At 44.7% G+C, this 25481-nt stretch overlaps 1 protein-coding gene across 1 annotated transcript; it reads right to left on the bottom strand.

Moving 5' to 3' along the window:
• Positions 1-1511: 1511 nt before the first annotated feature.
• Positions 1512-23821, bottom strand: Patj (patj). Its single transcript, XM_065234522.1, has 3 exons — positions 23131-23821; positions 21595-23074; positions 1512-3190 (listed from the first exon to the last, which is right to left on the bottom strand). The coding sequence occupies exons 1-3, from the start codon at positions 23638-23640 to the stop codon at positions 2442-2444; spliced, it is 2739 nt and encodes a 912-aa protein (XP_065090594.1). The 5' UTR covers positions 23641-23821; the 3' UTR covers positions 1512-2441.
• Between the last annotated feature and the right edge of the window lie 1660 nt (positions 23822-25481).

Below are 25481 nucleotides of genomic sequence, written 5' to 3' on the forward strand. Positions count from 1 at the left end.
CCCATATTGAGGGGTATTTGACAGTATTTCCCAGTTTTCCAGAGTCCCAAAAAAAACTCGTTGTTTGGTACTTGCTCTATGAAAAACAACCTCGTTATTTGGGATAAAAAAGTGACTGAATACTGCGTAAAAAACGACTTCTTATACATTTACACATTTCTGGCAGAGCTCGAATACTGTGACGGTAGAAGTGTTCGTCTTTTGAGGCAAGCCATTTTGTGATGTCTTAATATGAGGGGAATTGCTGATCAACCAGACCATGAACCATCGAACGGAACAAGTAATAATTGGACGGCGCAATATCTGGAGCATATGGCGGGTGGCGGCCGGTTTTCCCATTCGAGCGTTTCCAAGTAGGTTTTAACCTGTTTTAACAGGTTTGGCAACGTGAGGCTGAGCGTTGTCATGCTGTAGAATCACTTTTTCGTGCCTCTGCTTAGCGCTCGGCTCAATCGCAACAATTGAGTTCGATACCGTTTCCCCGTTATGGATTCGTTCGGTTTCAACAGCTCATAATAAATAACGCCGGCCTGGTTCCACCAAATACACAGTATAACCAACCGGTGGAAGCTAACGATTTTAAATTGGCTCACTACTTGACTAGCCTATTGGTCCCAAGCAAATCGATTAACGTACCCCATTCTAGTCAAAATTCTAGTACTTCACAATGTTTGTTTTGATTCGCTATGAAAGTTTGACAGATAAAATGAGGGGTTAGCGGATTTTTCTATGTTTCGAGGGGTGAATCGATTAGCTTGGGACCGAAGATAGTACTAGAGCTAAGCCAAAAAGTTGAGCTCGTTTCTTCGGGACCTACTAGTCTTAGAGTTACCTCTATGGTATAACCATTGCAGCGTGAATATGGCCGAGACTACGACGAAGAAGCATGACCGGGCAGTCCCCATGATTTTTTCACGATGCGATTAAGCAAACCCTTCCTTTATTGCCGCTGGAGCAGTTGTTCACAGACCAGAAGGACCCCAAGTGCCTTGCTTTTGAATCATTCCCAACGCTTGCAAACGGCTTGACATGTAACTCCTAATGCTGAAGCAAGCTCTTCTTGTGTTTGACACGGATACTCATCGAGCAATGCCTCGAATTCAACATCTTCGATGGTTTTTGGCCTTCCTTCACGCGGACGGTCGTCAACATTGAAATCACCGTCTTTGAAGCGACATGTGGTTTCACTTTCAGCAGCATTTCCGTAAACTTGATTGAACTGACTTGATGTTGTTTCCACATTTAGATATAAAATAGATGTTCAAAACTGACGAAAATCCATGTGGGATTGATATGCGATTATAGGCAGTATAGTTGTTCAAATATCAGGATTATCGTTGGAAAATAACCCCCAGTTTTATTTCAGTGTAACTGTGCAAAACTTATAGTTTTCGAAGCTAAGCCCAATCTAGGACCAACAATCAGTCAAAACGTATATCCCAAAATATCCACCTGAGTTAATGAATCAATCTTCGTAGGAAAACCCATCCACCTTTTGCTATTAGGACGACGACGACAACAGGCATTCTGTTCTAATCTCCTCCTTCTTCTAATATAAAAAAATACACATCAACACTCTGAATTCCACTGCCGCATGTGGCAGCAGCACTTCCTACAAAATTCCAGCTTTACCGACCTTCTATCAGCCGGTCTCAGCATTGGGACAAATTTCAACAAATTTCCTTTGATTGTTTGATTCTCAGATTCCGTATTTCTTTTCGCGTTGGTTGTTTTCTTCATATTGTGTTCTCCAATTAACGTCATAAGTCAGAAACGAATACACTGATTTTGTTTTCTCGGTCTCTCTTTCTCGTTCGCTTGCTTTATCGAAAGCGCAAATGATAGTTGGAAAATTGAAATCAAACCAAATCAAATTGATCATTTTGTTACTTGAATGAATCGAACTAAGAATGCGTGTTTGTGATGCATGATGAATGAGTTCGGTGTAGATACGATTCGATGAGAGTAGGAAATACCTGTGAAATTTGCACAACGTAAAATCCACACGAACCTGTGTGTCTGGCTGCCGGAGAGTGCAGAGCGATAGGTGCCTTCGAAAATAAAACACAGTAGAATTATACGTCACAGATCTGGTCTGGGTGTGTTCTCATGGATTTGTGGAATGGATCGTGGAATGAGGAGTAAATCAACCCAGGACGATTAAGTACATAATTAAGCAAACCGGGTAAGGATTTGGGGTGAGCACGCCACTTACGCCGGTGATGGTGGAAAGCAGCCCCCGTTTTGAGAGGCTGCCTTTTTGGATAGAGGTAAAATTTCGCTGGAAAGTTTCAGCTCAAGTTCCGAAGCAGGCAAACTTAAACCATATACCTGTCGCTCTCGATGGAGCTAACAAAATCAATAAAATTTAAAAGATCCGATAATTGCTTCAACAGATGCAAACAGCGTTCATATTCATCTCTGCTTATGACTAAACGTTCTCATTCCATAATTATATCCGGTTTGCTCATGGATAACATCTTTCCGCTGGAGTTGCGAATGCTATCGCTTCCGTGATAGCTTAGAGCCCCCGCAGCCTCCCCCTTATCCCCCTCGAAAGCCGTTATCGACGAATCCTGCATCGGCAACGGTTTCGCAACACCAATCCGAACCACACCCTTCGGGGCTCCCTTCAACGCTTGGACCGCTTGATCCAGCGAGGCGTTCTCCAATACAGTATCGTTCACAAACAACAGCCTATCGCCCGGAATCAGCCGTCCGTCCAGCTGGGCAACCCCACCGGGAACCAGCGACCGGATCACGATCAACGTATCATTCGGATCCAACGGATCCTGATAGTCCAAAATCGAAAACCCAAGACCACGCTCACCTTTAACCAGTTCGATAATCTGCGGCTCCGAACTCCACATGGCCAAGCCGGTCAACGGTTCCAAGCTTCTGGATTTGATCTTCGAGAAACCATCGTTGTTTCCACCGGTAGTAGCGAGACTTCCGTCACTCTTGGCCTTAACCAACCGCTCCGATGGAGTCAGACTACTCTGGAGTCCGCCGGCTATGGCGCGGCTTTTGGCGACCTCCTCTTCCAGCGTGTTGATCAGTGCCTCTTCGGTGAACTGTAACATCTCCTGATCGCCACGACCGCACACCATGCACACGTCCTGCGGAAGCTCCTTCAGAATGGAAACCACCTCCAGGTGGTTCATTCCGAGCAGCCTTTGCCCGTTGACCTCTGAAACGGAAAGCAAAAACACATTAGAATTATGGTCACGTGTTGCGACGTGCGCTGTTTACGCAGGGCCACTCGAAAAGTTGCGCAGCAGAAAAACCGGTATGAGTAGTTTAAATTCACTTCCATCTGTTATGCATTTCCGCCCGCTTGGGCACTTGAAGTCAAGTGGTCTCTCCCTCGCAAGACTGATAACGGCTTGTCCGAATCATTTAGCATCTGATACTATACGAAACTCAACTAGGTGTTGTGAAAACGATACTTTCTATACGATGTTCGTCAATGAATGTGTGTTTTTCTATAGAAATGCGAAAATTGTCATATAATAGGGGAAATGGCTCTTATGTTGGCGTATGGATCTAAGATTGGGGCTATAGCTAAAAATCTGCTATGTATCAATTTTATCTAGATGAACGCGTCATTGGAACGGTACTAATGGATATTTTTGGTCGCTATTGAAAATTTAGTCGAATGCTGAATTTATGTATGGGCCCAAATAAGGGGCATTTCCCCCATATCGATTTAAACAAAAGTATGCGACACAATCGATCGAGACCAGCTATAAGGCAGATTATGCATATGAACAAGGCGAAAAAAATATAATTGTGTCATTTCGATCAGAAGTGATGTGTACGTGCTACAATATATTGAAAGATGTCAAAGACTCCATTTTAGAAACAAAATCATCTAAAAATGTTCAAGCGACCGTTATGCATTATATCTCCTGAATATTCTTTTAATTAGAGGTGTTGCTAACGACCTGATTAGGAGTTATTTAACTGGAACAATGCAGTATGTATCAGTTAATGGTGCAATCAGAACTAATAGTAACTGTGGGAGTTCCCCAGGGAAGCAATGTGGGTCCATTGCTGTTCCTTCTGTACATCAAAGACTTAGCGATCCTGAAACTTCATGGGAAGCCTCGGTTATTCACTGATGATATGGCACTTTCCTACCAAAGCTCCGATCCTAACCTAATTTTCCATCAGATGAAGGAGGACTTAATCATTCTGTCCAAGACCAAATTTATGCTGTTTCACTTGCCTCGTTCAGTTCAGACTCGTCATTCAAACTCAGTTGTCGACGCAGTTAAGATTGACAGAGTAGATACTTTCAAGTATCTTGGGTTTACTTTTGATTCTAAGTTGAAATGGAGCGAACATATTTCTATTCTTCAACTGGAGCTTAGTGCTAGGTGCGGCATAATTTGGAAAGTATCCAGCGATACCTGCCAGTGGAGGAACTCACTACTGTGTACTACGCCTTTGTTCACTCAAAGCTTCAGTACCTTGTATCTATCTGGGTATCTGCAGCTAAATCTGCACTACGGCCGCTACAGTAAATTCAAAATCGATGTTTTAAGACATTATATAAGCGTGTAATTCTGCCCATCCTCACAATATTATTTGCACAATATGCTTATCAACCCTGTTGCTGTACACAACCAAAATCTTCAACGAGTACCAAATCGATACCCTTTAAGGAGTCATCCAGTTCTTTCAATCAATCGCCCACAGACGGAGGCTAGCAAAAAGTGCTTTGCATACTAAGAAAGATCCCGGTATAATGCTTTACCTGCTCAAATGAAAACTGAACAGAATATGCAAATATTTAAGGATAGACCTTTGTTATATAAAAGTAGTGTTGAATAAGGCAGTAGTAGTAGTAACTAGAATTCCGCACCCCCTTCACAGAGATTATTCTCACTTAGGTTGCTGTTTGGTTCTGTCATGATCCACCATTTTCAACGACCTCGTGCAGTATCCGCATCCAAAGCCACCTGTCGTCGTTATTCTAGAGTTCATTTTCCGAAGGATTGTCATCTAATTACACCGGTTTTCTGCCAGGTAACAAAGAATAGTAGGGGTAAGAGGGGCATAGTGAACAGGTGGGGCATAGTGAGCATCCCGTGCATCAGCTTGGACTTCCGGACATTCGGAACAAATTGGTTGGTAGTAGGAACAATATCATAATGATATTGAACCTACTACCAGTTGATTTGTTTCATGCAGCTGGAGATCCAGAGCCAAACTGCGGGATGCTCACTATGCCCCTCCTCCCCCTATATGTCTGGCCGAAGACGACAGGTATGCTCGGAAAAAATCCGTTCCCGAAAACGGGAACGAACCGTGAACTAAAAATCACGGCCAGCTATCCAGAACAAAATTTTCTCAAATATACACCGTGAACTATGGTTCACGGCTGTGGTTCACAAATATGGGAACTCATTTTTTCCCGTGTGCTGCGGATCCAGCTTGCACTGCATCAGCGTCTTCATGACCACTGCTTCGGGACCACCTTCATCACCTGCTGTAACGCCTGTAACTACACCAGAGGCTGTATGACCACTAGACTGATGCAAAATTTGATTTTTTCGCTCCACAGTTTAAACAGCTTAAATGGTTTCAAATCGGATCCTGATTAGCCTCCCAAAGTTACAACTCATTTGGTTAGAAACAGACTTCGCACAAGCCATTTGAAGTTTACATGTAAATTACTATGGGAAATCTCAACTTTTTGTTCATTGCCTTCTAGTATTTTTCCATATTGAGCTGCGAAACAGTTCGATAGCCATTGTTATAGAAAATTTTCTCAGCTACAACTTTGCTGAAGACCGTTTCTATGTAAAAAGAGACAGGAAAAGTTATTAATTATTTAAGAGATTGGTAAACTTATGACATGATCAAGCAGCTGCTCTGTAGGCAACACTGTATTCTGCAGTATGACATAGTAGCCATGATTTTTGAGTCCTATTCAACGCCCCAGAAACACCAATGTTGCCTGCTGAGCCGTTGATTGAGCATGATCATAAGACATCAGCGCATTGAACCATTGATAACTTTTGATCCTTGCATTTAATCAAAAAGTGGTTTTGAGCAAAGTTGTAGCTGGGAAAATTTCCTACAAGTACAATTGAAAGTTTTTGAAGCAGACCGATATTGTGAATTATTAGATAGAAATGAACAAAAATCTTGGTTTCACCATAGTAATTCCCATACAAACTTCAAATGGTTTGTGCCATCTCAGTTTCTCACCAAATGGGGTCAAATTTTGAGAGGTTAGTCAGGATCCGATTTGGAATCATTCAAGTATTGTGGAGCGAAAATTTCAAATTTTCATCACTCTAATGACCACCACCAGTTGTCTGTTAGTTTCTTCGGTCGTGCGAGCCTCTATCCTTTTGGTCAGCTGGTAACACACCTGTTCTTTCCCGGGTAGCTATGAATAAATAGTATGTGTCTGACCGAAGACACCAGCGATACTGCGCGCCTAACGTTGAGTAACAATAGGTTCCAGCTAAAAATGCATCAGCATCTTCTTGACCTTCATCTGCTGTAACTACATCAGATGCTGTATGACCATCGGCGTAGTTACCGGTTAGTTTCACCGGTCGTCGGAGCTTCTTCATCTGGTCGGCTGGTAGCACACCTGTTCTCTCTCAGCTCTAACTGCATCAGCGTCTTCATGTCTTCACTGCTTCTTCATCTGCCGTAGTTGCCCGTTAGTTTCACTTGTCCTGGCAGCATCTTCCTCTTCTAGTTAGCTGGTGGCACCCCTGTTCTCTCCCAGGTAACTAAAGGGTGATACGGTCAAAATTTGGTCAATATCAACTTGACGTATTTCTTTCAATTTTGCATTTAAAAAACCTGAACACCCCTCATTTTGAAGGTGTGTGTGTAGAATGTTGCTCCTATTTTGATTTTGGAATTCACTCTTCAGTTGTCAAAATGCCGTCCAAGCAAGAAGAGCAGCGTATCAAAATTTTGCTCGCGCATCGCGAAAATCCGAGCTACTCGCACGCAAAGTTGGCAAAATCGCTAAAAGTTGCCAAATCAACCGTTACAAATGTAATTAAAGTGTTTGGGGAACGTTTGTCGACAGCCAGGAAGTCTGGATCGGGGGGGAAATCGAAAACCGGAAGCCGCTGAGACGACAAAGAGAGTTGCCGGTAGTTTCAAGCCAAGCAAAACCCTAACCTCTCTCTCCGAGATGCCGCAAATAAGCTGGGTGTATCGTCTACAACCGTGCATCGAGCCAAAAAACGAGCCGGACTATCGACTTACAAGAAGGTAGTGACTCCAAATCGCGATGATAAACAAAATACGACGGCCAAAGCGCGATCCCGGAGGCTGTACACGACTATGCTGACGAAGTTTGACTGCGTGGTAATGGACGACGAAACCTACGTCAAAGCCGACTACAAGCAGCTTCCGGGACAGGAGTTTTATACGGCAAAAGGAAGGGGAAAGGTAGCAGATGTTTTCAAGCACATGAAACTGTCAAAGTTCGCAAAGAAATATCTGGTTTGGAAAGCCATCTGTACCTGTGGCTTGAAAAGCAGCATTTTCATAGCTTCCGGGACTGTCAACCAAGAAATTTACGTGAAAGAGTGTTTGAATAAACGTCTGCTGCCTTTCCTGAAGAAACACGGTTGTTCCGTACTGTTTTGGCCGGATTTGGCATCTTGCCATTACGGTAAAAAGGCCATGGAGTGGTACGCCGCCAACAACGTGCAGGTGGTTCCCAAGGACAAGAACCCTCCCAACACGCCAGAGCTCCGCCCAATTGAGAAATACTGGGCTATTGTCAAGCGGAACCTAAAGAAGACCAAAAAAAAACTGCTAAGGGCGAGCAGCAGTTCAAGGCAAACTGGCTTTCTGCGGCGAAGAAGGTGGACAAGGTGGCTGTACAAAATCTGATGGCAGGGGTCAAGCGTAAGGCCCGGCAATTCGGATTTGGAAAAGCGGAAGCCTAACTGAATATTTTTCCTGAATTTTATACTAATTGAACTTGAAAAAGAAATTTAATTTGATTTTTTAAATAAACGATTTCACCGATTTACACGCGTTTTCCCTTGACCAAATTTTGACCGTATCACCCTTTATGAATAAATAGTATGTGTCTGGCCGAAGACAACAGTGATACTGCGCGCCTAATGTTGTGCAACCAGTGATTCCAGCTCTACCTGTATCAGCGTCTTCATGATCACTGCTTCTTAACTACATCAGAGGGTGCATGACCCCCGGCGTAGTTGCTTTTTAGATTTACCAGTCGTGTGGAGCTTCTTCTTCATCTGGTCAGCACACCTGTTCTCTCCCAGAGGTTCATGGGAATTCATAGCCTATCGGAATGTTCGTTTTCAACTGATCAACTGGTAGCGTACCTGTTCTTTCCGAGGATCTTCATCTGGCCGATGATTCTGTCGACTTTGAAGGACGATTGGAACTTGGACGTGGATTATTTGAATTATTTAAAGGTTTATTTATATAATGAATTCTCGCGTCACTTTTCAAATAGACCAATGTAACATATCCGCCATATTGAGAAAATCGAAGTTGAAGTTCAGCAGATTATTATTTTAACTGATTAGAAACAATACATTTTGCAATACTATTTTTAATGTAGTCAGTGAATAATAACGTTGAAAATTTAGAAGAAATGGTAAAATCACAATTTTACTTTGAATTTCATGCTACAATATAGAAAAAAAAACACATAGGACGTTTTGACAAGTCAAGTTGTACATCGGACATGTTACATTGGACGATTTTTCTCAATGACATGAGTGAGACGTTTTGTCTACATGATACTAGATTCCCTTTCACAGATTTCAGAGTAGAGTACCTAACTTTAGATTGGCCCCGCTTTTGGAAAATGAGCACCAATCATGTTAGGCAGTCCAAATGACCGAAGTAACAATCATGTACTCATCATTTCAAATTGTACATTGGACAATTTTTGACCTGATTATCTTAAATAAACAAAAGTAAATTTGGATGGGTGTTATTGTATCACATACAATGATAGAAGAGCAATAGTTTGTATCGCTTAACTCGATTTGTTTACATTTGTTACTTAGGACCTGTTGAAAAAAGGCGCAAGAATTGTTAGTACTCTAGACGCTTACACTACACTCACCGTTTTGACTGCCCTGCGGAAATACGCCAACTGTGGTGGTGCACATCAAGGTTCCGACAGACAGTGCTCCAAATGCGAGGACTTCAAACGCATGCGAAAGCAGACGGCAAGCAACAATCAACCAGGGCGCAAGAAGGACAAAACCCCAGCATTCAGAACGGAGGATTTCCCGTTTTCCGCCTCTTCGTGCTCCCCAGCAAAGGCAAGCAAATTCGCGGGTGCAACCCAACCCCCACAAGAACCTTCTAGTGATTCTGCTGGACAAAGATCTCCACCCCCTGGATTCTGGAGACAACCACCAGCGGCGCAAAACAACAACCCCGATCTGTTCTCAGCAGATGAATTGATGGAAATCTTCGTCAACATGACCGGTGCTCTTCGTAAGTGCCGCAATAAGCCCGAGCAGATCCAAGTCCTCGGTAAGTTCATCATCCAGTATGGCGTCTAAACCGTTAACCATCGTTACCTGGAATGCTTGCTCTGAAAGAGCAAAAAAGATTGAGCTTGCCGACTTCCTCCGCAAGTACAGCATCGACGTGCGCTTTCTAACCGAGATCCATCTAAAGTCCGGCGACAGCAACATTATTCGGCTTGATCGCACCAGCTCTTGTAGGGGTGATGTTGCGGTCGTCGTCAAGAAAGAGATAAAATACCACAGTCTGTCCCATGTCTGCATCTCTTGGTGTGGAGGTGGAGTCTTCGACTGGATACGTCTAGGTCATCGACGTCTACTGCCCTCGACAGTGTGCCGCCAGCAGTGGACTAGCAGCTAAATTCAAGAAGGACCTGTCCACCATCACACATACCAGTTCCCACTTCGTAGTTGGAGAAGATCTAAACGCTCGACATGAGGCTTGGCGGAACTACCAGCAGAACCGGAACGGTCGTCTGCTGTTCAACCACTCGCAGTATGGGCTGTACTCCATTTGGTTTCCGGATGAACCATTCATCTCACCGGCGGGCAACCCATCGACGATAGACCTGTTCCTGACAAATACCGACTTGTCCAAACCGGTAGCCTTGAACGAACTCAGCTCCACCGGCGCCGGTGGTGGCTGAACTGGGCTACAAAGCGGCTTCTGCTCCAAGCCTGCACAAAGACTACCACCATAGAGGTAACTCTAAGACGAGAAGGTCTAGAAACGTGTTTTGGCTCAGCTCTGGTACTATCTTCGGTCCCAAGCTAATCGATGCACCCCTCGAAACATAGAAAAATCCACGAACCCCACATTTTACCTATCAAACTTTCATAGCAAATCAAAACAAACATAGTGTAGTACTAGAATTTCGACTAGAATGGGGTACGTAAATCGATTTGCTTGGGACCAATAGGCTAGTCAAGTAGAGAGCCAATTTTTAAATCGTTAGTTTCCACCGGTTGCTACCACCGCGTAAACTGGGCCCTATTCCACCACTCAAAGATGAATATGATGACGATCGGCTCATAATCACCCTTCAGGAGAAAACAAATGCGATTGGTGAGCATATTGCCAAATCGCACTTGCTTGTCTCCAACATCCAAAGTCCGCTCGAAGTTCAGGTTGAGCAATGCGTACTCAACCTTGATTCCTTCCCTTGTGCTATCCCTCCGGAGGATAGAATCACAGTGGAACAGATTTGCTCAGCGCTGAAATGCACCAAAAACATGAAGGCCCCTGGGTTTGACGGAATATACAACCTAGTGTTGAAAAACCTCAGCATGAAGGTTCACTCTCTGCTGGCCACTGTCTTCTACAGATGCTTGTAACTGACTGCACTATGTTCCAAGTATCTGGAAGACAGTGAAAATCATAACTATCTGCAAACCCGGGAAGAATCCAGCGCTAGCTTCAAGCTACAGACCGATCAGTCTCCTTTCAGCGCTGAGCAAATTGTTCAAGAAACTTAAGTTTGTCGAGGAGCACAACATTCTCCTACCGGAACAGTTCGGGTTCAGGAAGGGGCACTCCACAAATCATCAGCTAGTACGGGTGATGAATAACATCCTAAGTAACAAGGCTGTACCCAAGTCCACAGCCATGGCATTGTTAGACGTTGAGAAAGCGTTTTAAAATGTCTGCACAAAGGGCTTGTACATGCTTTGTAAATTCAACTTTCCTTTGCATCTTGTTAAAATTACCCGTCGTAACTACCTTCAGCAAAGGTCGTTCAGAATATCGTTGAATGACTGCCTTTCAAACACGTTCTCCATCCCAGCAGGTGTTCCGCAAGAAAGTCTGTTGGGCCCTTTGCTTTACAGCATCTACACTTCCTACATTCCTCCTCTCGGCGACGGTTGCGTGTTCTTCCTGTTCGCAGATGATACCGCAATAACCGTCAAGGGTAGGATGCCTCACGAAATAACAAACTAGCTCCGCCGAAGTAACCTATCTCGGGATGTTGTTCGACGAAAAACTCCTATTCCGCTCGCATGTGGAGAAAACTGTAATCAAGTGTTCCGCCTTGGTTAGGTGTCTGTATCCGCTGATTTGCCGTAGATCCAGCCTCTCAAAGGTGAACAAACTGGTTTTCTTTTTTTTTTTTTTTTTTTTTTTTTTTTTTTTTTTTTTTTTTTTTTTTTTTTTTTTTTATTGGTATCAAGCTGGAGCTGCGTGACAGCTTAATTTTCAAGACTTGACCCATTTGAATAAATTTTGCTTCTATCTTTGACAATACAGCAGAAGGACTAGCCTATGTTGGCCGCTTGAACACTGGATTCCGTATGTATTGTTTCAAGATAGTTATAGAAAAAATGCTGTGACGTGTGCGCGTAGATACATCCGCGTAGTAAACCGATTGAATAAGTAAATCCGTTTCGAACGAAATATCTAAATTATGTAAGTTACGAAAACCGCGCGAATTCCGAAAGCCGTGCGAGACAACCGAAGCGAGAAAAAAAAAGGCTTATTATCATTTAAAGAGTGCCACCAAAATAAATGTGATAGCCTATGTTGGCAAGTTGATTAATTTTGGTTTCCTCCTTAGATATTCTACTTATTTACTACTGAGCTTTGTATCAAATTAGTTAATTTAAAGAACGTATCAATCATTTCAAGATTTCGCGACCGCACCGAACAAATTCTATAAGCTCAAAAGCGTTTAACAAGCTCTACCGAATTGCGTATCACTTCTGCGTAAGCTCCGTAGACGTAGGCGCGTTGAATCCGACAGTCGGCAAAGGTTTAACCTGTACCAACACCGCTTAAGGAACGACCTCGAGTCAGTGAAACCGTTTATAGTTAAACATCTAAATTACGTAAGATACGAAAATCGCGCAAATTGTGAACGCCACGCGAAACAACCGTAGAGAAAAAAAAAAAAAAAAAACAACTTATTATCACTTAAAGAGTGCCACCAAAATAAATGTGATAGCCTATGTTGGCAAGTTGATAAATTTTGGTTTCCTCCCTAAATATTCTACTTATTTTACTGTTGAGCTTTGTTTCAATTTAGTTATTTTACCGCACGTATCAATCATTTCAAGATTTCGCGACCGTACCGAACAAATTCTATACTACAGAAGCTCAAAAAAAAAAAAAAAAACTTTTGGTGAGCTCTACCGCATTGCAAATCACTTCTGCGTAAGCTCCGTAGACGTAGGCGCGTTGATTCCGAAAGCCGCGAAAAGTTAAACATGCATCAATACCACATAAGGAAAGATCGATTTTACGTATGGTTTAGTTCATAGATTAACATTGATTGCTGTTTACAAATGTAAGTACTTGAACACTAAGAAATAAGTTAACTCAAATGCTTTAATCGCATATATAAGAGATTTCGCGTATTGAGAGAATTATATAGTAATCGAGTACAACAAACTCAGGGGAATACAATACCTCCAAAAGTTTAAAAGCTAATAACTGTCTGTTACACCCCTGCGGAGTGTGACGAACCTCCTTCTATTTAGCAACCTTGCATCCGACTTAAAGATGTCATCAACTGTCATCGTCAATGACGAAGCGCCCAACCGTAAGTAAAAAAGAAAACAGAAGAAAAAGTGAACAAAAGTCACGGTGAGATTTTCTGGTTAGTTTTTTCATTGAAATTATTATAATTCTATTTTTTTGATTTTGAAACTAGTAATACTTATAGTTAAAAAGAAAGTGATTCGTTAGCAAGAAATTCCGGATAATTGTACTCTAATATAACAGGTAAATTTGTAATGTGAAAATAGTGTGAAAAACTAACCTAAATTTGAACATTGTAGGCAAAGGCCTCCTACTAGCAGTACGAATAGCTGAACAAGTTGCGAAGGCTAAAAAGATACTAAACGTGAGTAATATGTATAACTATCAACTATGATCATGCATTGAAGCTGTTTACAATTAATTATCCTTATTCCTAAAGCCTAAATCTAAATTAAAAGATATGGCACTTACAATTAGGACATCCACTTAAACCTAATGAATTCTTGTATTGAATTTGTCATTAAAGGAATTTTTTAACCCTCCCTCACCATTCTGAAACGGGTTATAAAATCGGAAATAAATCTTGTTTGTTCACGCAACAATTTAAAAAATTCGTTTACGCGATCGGGAGGCAAAGTCGGTAGTCGGTTGGTGAGTCGGTCGGTATGTCGAGAAAGGGTGACGGTCAGAAGCGGGGAACGTCTCCTGCAAATAATCCACCCGCCGATGTCAGCTGCGAAATTTGCAAGATGCCGGATGATAGTCGGATGGTAGCGTGTGATGTATGCGGAAAGTGGTACCACTTCGCGTGTGTGAAAGTTGATGATGGTGTCCAGGACCGTGATTGGAGCTGCGAGAATTGCGCCGGAGCCGGAGCAGCAGTTCAAGTCCCAGCCGGAAATTCAACATCATCCACCACCGGAGGAGCTACAGCAAAGGCAACCAAAACAAAGCTACATGAGCTTGGTCCGGACGACAGTCTTCAACGGCAGCTAGCGGCGATGCAGAAGAAGTTGAATAACCAGCTGAAGGAGTTCGAACGGGTCATGAAGGAGAAGGACGAGCACCGATACAGGGCCCTCAGAGAGCAACGGGAAAAATACGAACAGGAAATGGAGGATACCGAGCGACGTGTACGGGAACGGATGGAGGCTCGTCATCGAATAGTGGACGCGTTCGAAGGAGGACCAACAGCGAGCTCAACGGGCAATCCGGTACCGCAAGTTCATGTGAACGGTACCGACCAAGCGGGAAATGTTCTGGTACAAGAGCTACAGTTGCTTGAGGAGAAGCAAGCGTTAGAAAGGAGACATTTGGAGGAGAAAAGTCAGCTTCTTCAACGGTTTGGAGCGTTCGACGGAGGTGCAGCTCAAGGTGCATCCGGACTCAACCCTCAGGTGAACGCGTTTCATCCAACAAATCGGAGCAATCTGTTTGGTGTCTCTACACTCAACCAAAGCCAGGTTTCAGCGCGCCAAGCTGTTAGTAAGGAACTTCCGAGCTTCACAGGAAATCCTGAAGAGTGGCCCCTATTCTTCGCAAGCTACGAGAACTCTACTCGAATCTGTGGATACAGCGACGAAGAAAATCTTCTACGGCTTCAACGATGTCTTAAAGGAAGAGCTTTGGAAGCAGTGCGTTGTCGACTGCTGCATCCTTCAAACTTGCCAGGTGTTATCGCTACACTGAGAACGCTGTTTGGAAGGCCCGAGATCATCGTGCATTCGCTGGTTAGCAAGATTCGGGAGATGCCACCACCGAAAGCAGAAAAGCTGAACACATTGATCGATTTCGGAGTTGCTGTTCAAAACGTCTGTGCCACCATCAAGGCATCGGGTCTCGACGAGTATTTGTGCAACGTAGCTTTACTGCAAGAGTTGACGGAAAGATTGCCACCTGCTGTTAGGCTCAACTGGGCGTACCACCGGCAGACGCTGGATAGGGTCACCTTGTCGGACTTTGGAGATTGGCTCGGAAAGTTGGTGGAAGCAGCCAGCGTAGTCACGATTCCATCCATCGGTGTCCCGAAATCGGAGAGACGTGGTCGAAAGGAGGATAACTACCTCAACGTACACTCGGATAGCAACCCCACCGAAGAACTCGCCACGAAGACTCGTTCGCTACCAGTTCCGAAAGGTTGCGCTGTATGTCTGGAGGAATGCAGCGGTCCAGAGACGTGTCGTAAATTCCTCAACATGGACATCGGAGCCCGTTGGACAGTTGTAAAGGAGCAGAAGTTGTGTCGAAAGTGTTTGCGGAAGCATTTCGGCGCCTGTCACGTTAAAACAGCATGCGGAAAGAATGGTTGTTTGTTTATGCATAGCAAATTGTTGCATGACGACAAACGGTACAACAAGCCCGCAGTTTCGGAACCGACGGCGTCTACGAGCGGAAATTCATCATCGCAGAGCTGTAACACTCATTCGAATACGGCTGGGAAGGTTCTGTTTCGATATGTGCCTGTGATCATCTACGGAAAAGGGAAGTCTGTGAAAACCTTCGCCTTTCTTGACGATGGGTCGTCGGCTACATTTATGGAGCACAGCCTGGCGAAGGAACTGGATCTTGAAGGAACATCGCATCCATTGTGCCTCAACTGGACGGGAGGTCAACAAAGGGAGGAAAAGGAATCGATGAAGCTAACGCTGAAGATTTCCGGAACACACGACGCCAGCAAGGTCTACGAACTCCCGAAGGTTCACACGGTACGGAACCTTTCTCTACCGAAGCAGTCGGTGTCAGTAAAACAATTGGCAGCCAAATACAACTACCTGAAGGGATTGCCAGTCGAATCCTACGAAAGCGTGTCTCCAAGAATCCTGATTGGGATGGACAATTGCCGCCTCGGTCACGCGTTGAGAAGCACCGAAGGAGACGTGAACGGACCGGTCGTAACGAAGACCCGTCTCGGTTGGCTCGTGTGCGGACCGTGTTCGATGATATCTGGAGCAGCAAATACAGGTTACAGCGGCTACCACAGCTTTCATATTTGCCCGTGTAGTACGGAAATGGATAAGGACCTGAACGGCGCTTTGAAGGAGTATTTCTCGATTGAGTCGCTGGGAATCTCTGGATCGTCCAAACCACTAGTTTCGAAGGACGAAGAACGAGCGCTGAAGATTCTATCCACCGAAACACACCTGAAAGGGAACCGCTATGAGACTGGCCTGTTGTGGCGGTACGATAAGGTGCAATTGCCCGACAACCGAGCAATGGCGTTGAAGCGTCTAGCATGCTTGGAGAAGAGGATGAGACGGGATCCCGAACTAGCAGCAGCAATACGTGCTAAGATGTCAGAGTACGAAGAAAAGGGGTACATTCGAAAGCTTTCAGCGGCTGAGAAGGCGGAAAAGCATCCGAACGATTGGTATCTGCCGATCTTCCCGGTCACTAACCCGAACAAACCTGGGAAGATACGGATCGTTTTCGACGCAGCTGCAAAGGTGAACGGCGTGTCCCTCAACTCGTTACTTCTTACGGGACCGGATCAACTGGTAGCGCTGCTTACAGTTCTGTTCAAATTCCGTGAATTCCGTATCGCCGTAGTTGGGGATATCCGCGAAATGTTTTTCCAAGTGCTGATGAGGCTGCAAGACCAGCGAAGTCAAATGATCCTGTGGAGCAGCGGAAAACCCAATGAAGATCCGGACGTGTACGTAGTGAATGTTATGACGTTCGGCGCAGCGTGTTCTCCAAGTTCCGCGCACTATGTGAAGAACCTGAACGCAGATAGGTTCATGGAGCAGTTCCCTCGAGCGGTTGAGTGCATCAAGTACGAACACTATGTCGACGACATGCTATCCAGTGTGGAGACCGAGGAGGAAGCCGTGCAGCTAGCCAATGAAGTGCGTTTCGTGCATTCTCAAGGAGGCTTCGAGATTCGTAACTGGTTATCGAATTCAAGCAAAGTCACGACGTCCTTGCAGGAGGGCACCACCACGGAGAAAAACATGAGCCTATGTACGGAGATGGCAACGGAGAAGGTGCTTGGAATGTGGTGGGACACCGCCACCGACACGTTCACGTTCAGGATATCACCAAAACATGATGCGGAGCTGTTGTCCGGAGTCAGAATGCCCTCGAAGCGGGAAGTGTTACGGACGCTGATGGCGATATATGATCCAATGGGACTTATCGCCAATTTCTTGATGTATTTGAAAATTCTCCTTCAAGAAATTTGGCGCTCTGGGTGTGCTTGGGACGATGAAGTCACTGGAAAGCTGGCGGAGAAGTGGATGATTTGGATCGCAGTGTTGCCTGACGTACGTAAGGTGAGCGTTCCTCGGTGTTATCGATACATCACGACTGCTGAAGCCACAAACACTGTTCAACTGCACGTCTTCTGCGATGCAAGCGAAAATGGAATAGCTGCCGTGGCATACTTTAGATTCGAAGAAGCTGGAGTGATAGAATGCGCCATGGTCGGATCGAAAACACGGGTAGCACCGTTGAAATTCCTCTCAATTCCACGATTAGAACTACAAGCTGCTGTAGTCGGAGCGCGTTTGGCAGACAGCATTGCAGGCTCACACCGGATCAAGATTTCACGCCGAATATTCTGGACGGACTCCCGCGATGTGGTATGCTGGATACGATCCGATCACCGACGCTATAGCCAATTCGTAGCGTTCAGGATCAGTGAGCTGCTGGAAAGCACTGGAGGGGATGAGTGGAGATGGGTGTCTACGAGATCGAATGTGGCTGATGACGGAACGAAGTGGCAGAAACTGCCGGACTTACAACCTACAAGTCGCTGGTTCCGCGGACCAGACTTCCTATGGAAACCGGAAACCGAATGGCCAGGTGAAGGCGGAGTTCCGGGGACGACTGCAGAAGAGATTCGTCCCAGTGTTCTTCATCACATGATCACGGAACCGCTGGTGTGCTTCGAGCGTTTCTCCAAATGGAAGCGGCTGTTGAGAACGGTCGCATATGTTCACCGATTCATCACGAACCTCCAGAATCGAACCAACCAGATACCCGTCGAGCTAGGACCGCTTACGCAAGAGGAACTGAATAGTGCCGAACAAACCATCTACCGTCAAGTGCAACGGCAAGCCTATCCGGACGAGGTTCAAATGCTAAGCCACGTGGATTGGGACAAACAGCCCTGGGAACGCATCATCCCGAAGACCAGCCTGTTATACAAGCTTAGCCCGGCCATCGACGCACACGGTGTACTACGGATGCGCGGACGGATCGAAGCTTGTGAGTGGGTAGATGAAACCGTCAAGAATCCGATCCTGCTTCCGAAGCGTCATCACGTAACCGATTTGGTGATCGCCGATTATCACAACAAGTACCGTCACCAAAACCACCAAACGGTGATGAACGAAGTAAGGCTGAAATACTTCATTCCCCGGCTTCGATCAGAGTACAACCGTGTCCGCAAAAATTGTCAACATTGCAAGGTACGCCGAGTAAATCCGCAGCCCCCTGCCATGGGAAACCTTCCTCCCGCACGCCTAGCGGCGTTTCAGCGACCGTTCTCGTACACCGGAATAGACTATTTCGGCCCGATGTTGGTAGTAGTCGGAAGACGAGTTGAGAAACGGTGGGGTGTTCTGCTGACCTGCTTGACGACAAGGGGCGTTCACATCGAGCTCGCACACTCTCTCACGACGGATTCCTGTATTCTTGCTCTACGAAACTTTATCGCGAGAAGAGGATCCCTGCTCGAGATCATTAGCGACCGAGGCGCAAATTTCGTTGGAGCTTCGCGGGAGTTACGTGAAGCTTCGAAGAATGTCGACGAGGAGAAACTAATGACCACCTTCGTCGGGCCGAAAACCAAGTGGACGTTTAATCCACCGGCTGCTCCGCATTTCGGAGGCTGTTGGGAGCGATTAGTGCAGGCAGTCAAGAAGATCCTGTATGAGTTCAACCCTCCGCGGCTACCGACCGACGAGATCCTTCGATCAATGCTCATGGAGATCGAGATGATCATCAACTCAAGACCACTCACCCATATACCGCTAGACACTGACACTGAGCCCCCCTTAACGCCCAACCATTTCTTGTTAGGGTGCTCGAATGGAAGCAAGCCCCCGATCGCATTCGACGACCGACCTGTTATCCTGAAGCAGTCGTGGAAGATGTCTCAGCTTTACGCCGACGAGTTCTGGAAGAAATGGGTGACCGAATACCTGCCGACCCTAACCCGGAGGACGAAATGGTTCCAACCTACGAAGCCCATCGAAGAAGGGGAGTTGGCCTTGATCGCGGACAACAATCTTCCAAGGAACTGCTGGCCGAGGGGTCGCATTGTGAAGGTCGTTCGCTCCAGCGACGGACAGGTGAGACGAGTAACCGTGCAAACGGAGCACGGACTGCTGGAGCGACCAGCGATCAAGATCGCTATTCTGGACGTCGGTTCAGAAGGAAGTAAGCCACTTCAACACCAGCGGCGTACTGTGGGGGAGTGTTACACCCCTGCGGAGTGTGACGAACCTCCTTCTATTTAGCAACCTTGCATCCGACTTAAAGATGTCATCAACTGTCATCGTCAATGACGAAGCGCCCAACCGTAAGTAAAAAAGAAAACAGAAGAAAAAGTGAACAAAAGTCACGGTGAGATTTTCTGGTTAGTTTTTTCATTGAAATTATTATAATTCTATTTTTTTGATTTTGAAACTAGTAATACTTATAGTTAAAAAGAAAGTGATTCGTTAGCAAGAAATTCCGGATAATTGTACTCTAATATAACAGGTAAATTTGTAATGTGAAAATAGTGTGAAAAACTAACCTAAATTTGAACATTGTAGGCAAAGGCCTCCTACTAGCAGTACGAATAGCTGAACAAGTTGCGAAGGCTAAAAAGATACTAAACGTGAGTAATATGTATAACTATCAACTATGATCATGCATTGAAGCTGTTTACAATTAATTATCCTTATTCCTAAAGCCTAAATCTAAATTAAAAGATATGGCACTTACAATTAGGACATCCACTTAAACCTAATGAATTCTTGTATTGAATTTGTCATTAAAGGAATTTTTTAACCCTCCCTCACCATTCTGAAACGGGTTATAAAATCGGAAATAAATCTTGTTTGTTCACGCAACACTGTCACATAACTCTACTTTTACTTTTTTCCTAAACTATTCCTTTCCTTGTTAATCTGCTAAATGCTATTGGTCTGCCTGCGTTTTCTTTTTTTTAAATTCAATACTAAATAAGAAGATTTATTCTACAACTATAAAGGTTAGTTGCCTCCCTAAGCGGACCACCCGCATCCTAATTCTTTTGTTAATCTACTTAATGTCATTAAACTTTCTGAAGTTTATTATTTAAATTCATTTGATGGTTATGATATCTCATTAGTCTAAATTAATAAATTATTAAAAGCTCTAAGTCACCTAATCAATCATAACCCATGCTTTATTAAGTACCTGCACTTTTGCTTGTAATCTAAAATTAAACGTGTTTCAAGTACTTTTGATTTTGACCTATACCTATTTATTATATCTTAGTTCGACCCAGGTGACACCCTCAAGTGACTAAAATGCTTCATTTTGAAGTTAGTTTCCTAGCTGATTTTAAATTATATAGGGTATATGCTCCAACTACGCTCACACGTTTCCACTATGTCGTCCCACAAAATTACGTATGGATATATCACAATAGAAGCACGCAACAGTGGAAATCCCGAGCCATAGTTCAAAAATTTATCCCAAATCAAAATGAAGCACATATAAGATTAGTTACAATACCATGTACAAAAATGATGTTTAAAACTGTTCCCTGAGTAATACTTCAATGAAAACAACAATGAAAGCCCGCCACGCAAGTAGAAGGAGCACCGCTGGGCACCCCCTGAAACATTCCAATAGTACAACTCCCTTGCAAACCCAAACAGATCCATCCGCGCAAAAATAAATAAAATAAGAGTGATTTGCGGCAAAACCCGCCAGTATCACACCCAACGTCAGTGCCTATACGTAAGCGTACCACGACGCGGCTCTCAATAAAAGGAGTAACAAGTGTGATACTATCACTGCTGGACTAGATCTTTTGTTCTCTCATGCAGTGGTTTATCAGAGAGGGGAAGCTCAGTAATCCTCATTGCCTGCCCATGGCGCCATTCTATCGCGGCATGAGCCAGCAACGTCGGCCACAAACCCACCGTCTCCAACACTCCACTAGCATGAAATTAAGCCCGCCCACCAACAGCAAGGTGCAAAAACTAGCCAAGGGGAGGGGTGAACAAACTGGCTTTCTACAAACAAATTATAGCACATGCGATCCTCTACGCAGCTCCGGTGTGGGAATCATGTGCACAAACTCACAGGAACCAAATCCAGGTCGCTCAAAACAGAGTGCTTAGGATGATCCTTGATCGTCCCTTTGACACAAGAATTTCAGACATCCACCAAGAGGCGAACGTTCCAAAATTAGATTTCAAAAATGATAACATTAAGACTAGGTTTGTGCAGAAATGCAATACATCAGAACATGCTTTGATAAGCAATTTGTATATAGTAGGTTAGGTGTCATGTAAACCACACAAATACAAGAAATAAATCATTTAAAGTAAAAAAGAAAAGAGAAAACACCCCTACTTCCGAAAAACCAACCAACCACAAAAAAACCGTACTCACCTAGCAGCTCATCGCCGGAGCACAGCAACCCATTCTGCCCGACCGGTCCCTCCGGCAGAATCGACCGAATATAGTGATGTGGCCGTACCTCCTTGCCTCCTTCAACGTCCACCGTTCCCTCCAGCGAAATGCCCAACCCACTCGAGGCGGCAAACTTCCTAATGTTGGCAACGATAATCTTCACATTCGACCCCAGGATGCTGTTCCACTTCTTCACGATGAACGCCTCGGTATCCTCGTTGACCTTCAGCGAGCTCCGCTGCTTGCCATGCTTGACGAGGGCCGCCTGGTTGGTAGTCTCCGCCAGCAGCATATCCAAATCGGCATCGCTCGGGGGTGGAATAATGGAAGCTTCCTTGATCTTTTCGCGGTACTCGTGATTGTCCATCGAGTCCTTGGCACGGGCGAGCTTTTTGTGGGCCATCATGGTTTCGATTTGCTGATCCGGTTCGGCCATCATCATTAGGTTGCTTTCTTCGTCGTTGAAATTGTTGAACAGTTTCCCTTCTGGGGATCGTTTGTCAATGGTTCGCGGAAGAATGTCCAAGATGTTATTGCCATATTTGGATAGGTCGGCTTGAGGCAGAACTGGAGGTGGAGTGGCCGGGGTAGGTGGTTTCATTTCATTGGCAGCGATGGCTTGCTGAAGTTGGTCGTACTTTGGTCCACGCAGGTAGCGTTCCAAGCAGAGAGTCACTACATGGCCACTTTGCTTCAAAACATCAACTGCCTGGTGATTCGAGAAGCCATGCAGTGATTGACCGTCAACTTCAATGATCCGATCGTTTACCTGGATCTTTCCGCTCAAATCAGCGGCACTTCCAGGGGAAACGCTCTTGACGAAAATCCCCGACAACTCCTCCTTCTCACAAACGTATCCAGCGATGGTTATCCCCAACCCGTTCTGATCCTTCCTCAGCTCCACCGTGAAGATTTCCGTCTCTGGGAAATCGATCGGACTGTCCTTATCGAAGCTATCCTTTTCCAAATTTGCAATCGAATAAACGCTGAAGATTTCCGGATAACCTGAATCCGCCAAATATTGCTTCAGCTTGAGCGGATTAGCAAGCAGCACAGTTGGCACGATTGCAGAGTTCTCATACTCCTCAATAGTTTCCTCGCTGGCATCGATCGGACGAGCCACAACCAGCTGGACATGCGTTCCGGATTGTCTCAGAACCGAAGCCACCTGCTCCGATACCATCTCGTGCAAATTGACATCCCCAATCTGCAGAATCTGATCTCCGGATTGCAGCCTCCCATCCCGATCAGCTACCCCTCCCGCGAGGATTGTCTTCACGGTTACTCCGGTGGCACGAGCTCCGATGATACCGAATCCAAGACCAGTTCCATCGTTGACCAACTCAATATCCAGAATTCGAGACCACTCGGCAGCAATATCGCCTCCCGATGACTTTGAGGAGTCATGCAAACCTTGCAACAGATCCGACTCGTCCTGAGAGTCCAGTTTGAGATGGTCCTAAAAAAATAAATAAATTCAAACAACAATCCAAATTAGACTCCATTCCAACTCACCTCAACAACTCCGCTATCCATCAGCTCATTATTCATCATGAGCGCTGCATGCTGTAGTTGTGCTGGCAATGGCGGTAATGGCTGTTGCGGGACCTGCGCCGGATGTTCCACCAAATTCAGCTTCTGCTGATGTTGCTGTAATTGCGGTGGAGCGGGACTACCCGGCGATATCTGTGCCGACGGGACTCGCTGCTCGTCCGGATACTCTGCATCGAACAGATCCGACACCGGAGGAACATTCAACACCAGTTCCCCACTGTTGGCTATATCGAAATCCCCCGGAAGGATCGACGGATGCTGCGTGATCTGGTTGTTGAGCTCGGCCAGCGAATCCTGAATCTGGACGATGTTCCGAAAGACCGGATCCTGCAGCAGATCCAGAATCATCTTCAGATCGTCCATCACGTTCAGCTGCAGCTTGTTCGGTTCCATTTCCTCCACCGTTTGCTTGATGATCTCGAGCTGCTGCAGCGCACTCGACACATCCTGGGAGAGATGCATTTTCTGCATACTGGGCGGGAGCAACGACGATGACGACACTCTCCTCCTCTCACGGTTGGCAGTTGGTTTGATCGGGGCACATCCAAGGCAATGGATCGATTAGCACTTTTTTTCGAGGTTTCCTAGAGGAAAATTCCACCGATTTTTCGTAAATGTTTACGTGCCCAGAACGATACTAATGAAATTTTTGTTTTTTCTTCTCTTTTTCTTCCCTCTGACAGCTGACCGATGACGTTCTGGAAAAAAAGAGAAAATTTTCCATCAGGGATGAATTTGGGGAGCGGTACTAGATCGGATGAAGGAATGCAGATGTAGTAGAATGGTTTTTGAAATGACCAGTCTGTGGATCTAACGGTGAAATGATGATGATGGTCCCACCTCTTACCCCTACAAAGGTTTGAGCTGGACGATTTATCTTTAAGATAATTAAATATGACAATTTAACCAGGTTTGCAAACAAAATCCAACTGGTTACAGTTACAGATATAAATTCCCTCAAGAGTTTACAGTTGCTTCACAGCGATATAAATGTGGAAAAGCTCAGGCGTCCACCTCTTAGTTTGCCTTTTTGTCCACCTAAAATATTCATAAGTATTACAAGCAATCCTCGACGCAATCAAGAGTTAATGAACAATCAACAAAGCATCCTATTACACTAGCAACCCCGCAATCTGATGCTATATCCGTAAAACACGCGCGAGGCTCAAGCCTTTGTAGACTACTTTTTTTTTTAATCTACTACTATTAAATCAAATATTAAAAATCCATCATCACCCTCGTGGCGAACAGAAATAGTTTTTGCAGTGCTACAATAATTATTAAAAAGCCGTTATGACAGCCAGCTATCCATATAAAATAATCCGTTAGAGATAACTTCTTCAAGATACATAATTTGTCAATTGGGTTCTTTAATTTTGAAAAATATATCGGTATTTATATATCATCTGAAAGAGCTTCGTTTTCTGAGCACAGCGATATTTTTTTCAACACCACGCACTTTCATCTCGATTTTTAAATCATGATTTAAAGCAAAATAATAACTTCACTGTTTGACACTAAACTAACAAACTGACAGCTCGCTCCCATACAAAGTGACACCGAGGGGCGCTAATTAGGTGATTTTTGCAAATGTAAGCGTAGTTATTTAAAATAGTTCCAGTGTGCCAAAATTGATGAAATTTTGGGTTTGGGTTCCATTTTTAATGCAGATTACGAATATGCATTTACCTCAATACCCTTAAAGAACCCAATTCATAAAAAATCATTGGATAACTGTTTAAAAGATAGCGGCGCCGGTGGTGTAGTGGTAAGCGTGATTGCCTCTCACCCCAGCAGGCCTGGGTTCAATGCCAGTCGGCGTCGCCGGGATGTTCTGAGGCATAACATCTGATCAAGGGAAGTAAAGCCATAGAGGTAACTCTAAGACCACTAGGTCCCGAAGAAAATCAGTATTATTTTCGGCTCACTCAGTACCAGAACAACGGTCCCAAGCAGTCCCAAGCTATTTCACTCACCCCTGCATGTTCTGCATGAATCCACACACCCCTGATGTTATCTGTCAAACTTTCATAGCGAATCAAAACAAACATAGTGTAGTAATAGAATTTCAACTAGAATAGGGTACGTTAATCGTTTGCTTGGGACCAATAGCATAGAGGCATAGAGGTAACTCTAAGACCACTGGGTCCCGAAGAAAATCATTATTATTTTTGGCTCACTCAGTACCAGAACAACGGTCCCAAGCAGTCCCAAGCTATTTCACTCACCCCTGCATATTCTGCATGAATCCACACACCCCTGATGTTATCTGTCAAACTTTCATAGCGAATCAAAACAAACATAGTGTAGTA

This window comes from Ochlerotatus camptorhynchus, unplaced genomic scaffold, assembly GCF_037179485.1.
Source record: "Ochlerotatus camptorhynchus isolate MF236.1 unplaced genomic scaffold, CSIRO-AGI_Acam_v1.1 ptg000434l, whole genome shotgun sequence".
In the NCBI taxonomy this organism is placed as follows: Eukaryota; Metazoa; Arthropoda; class Insecta; order Diptera; family Culicidae; genus Ochlerotatus; species Ochlerotatus camptorhynchus.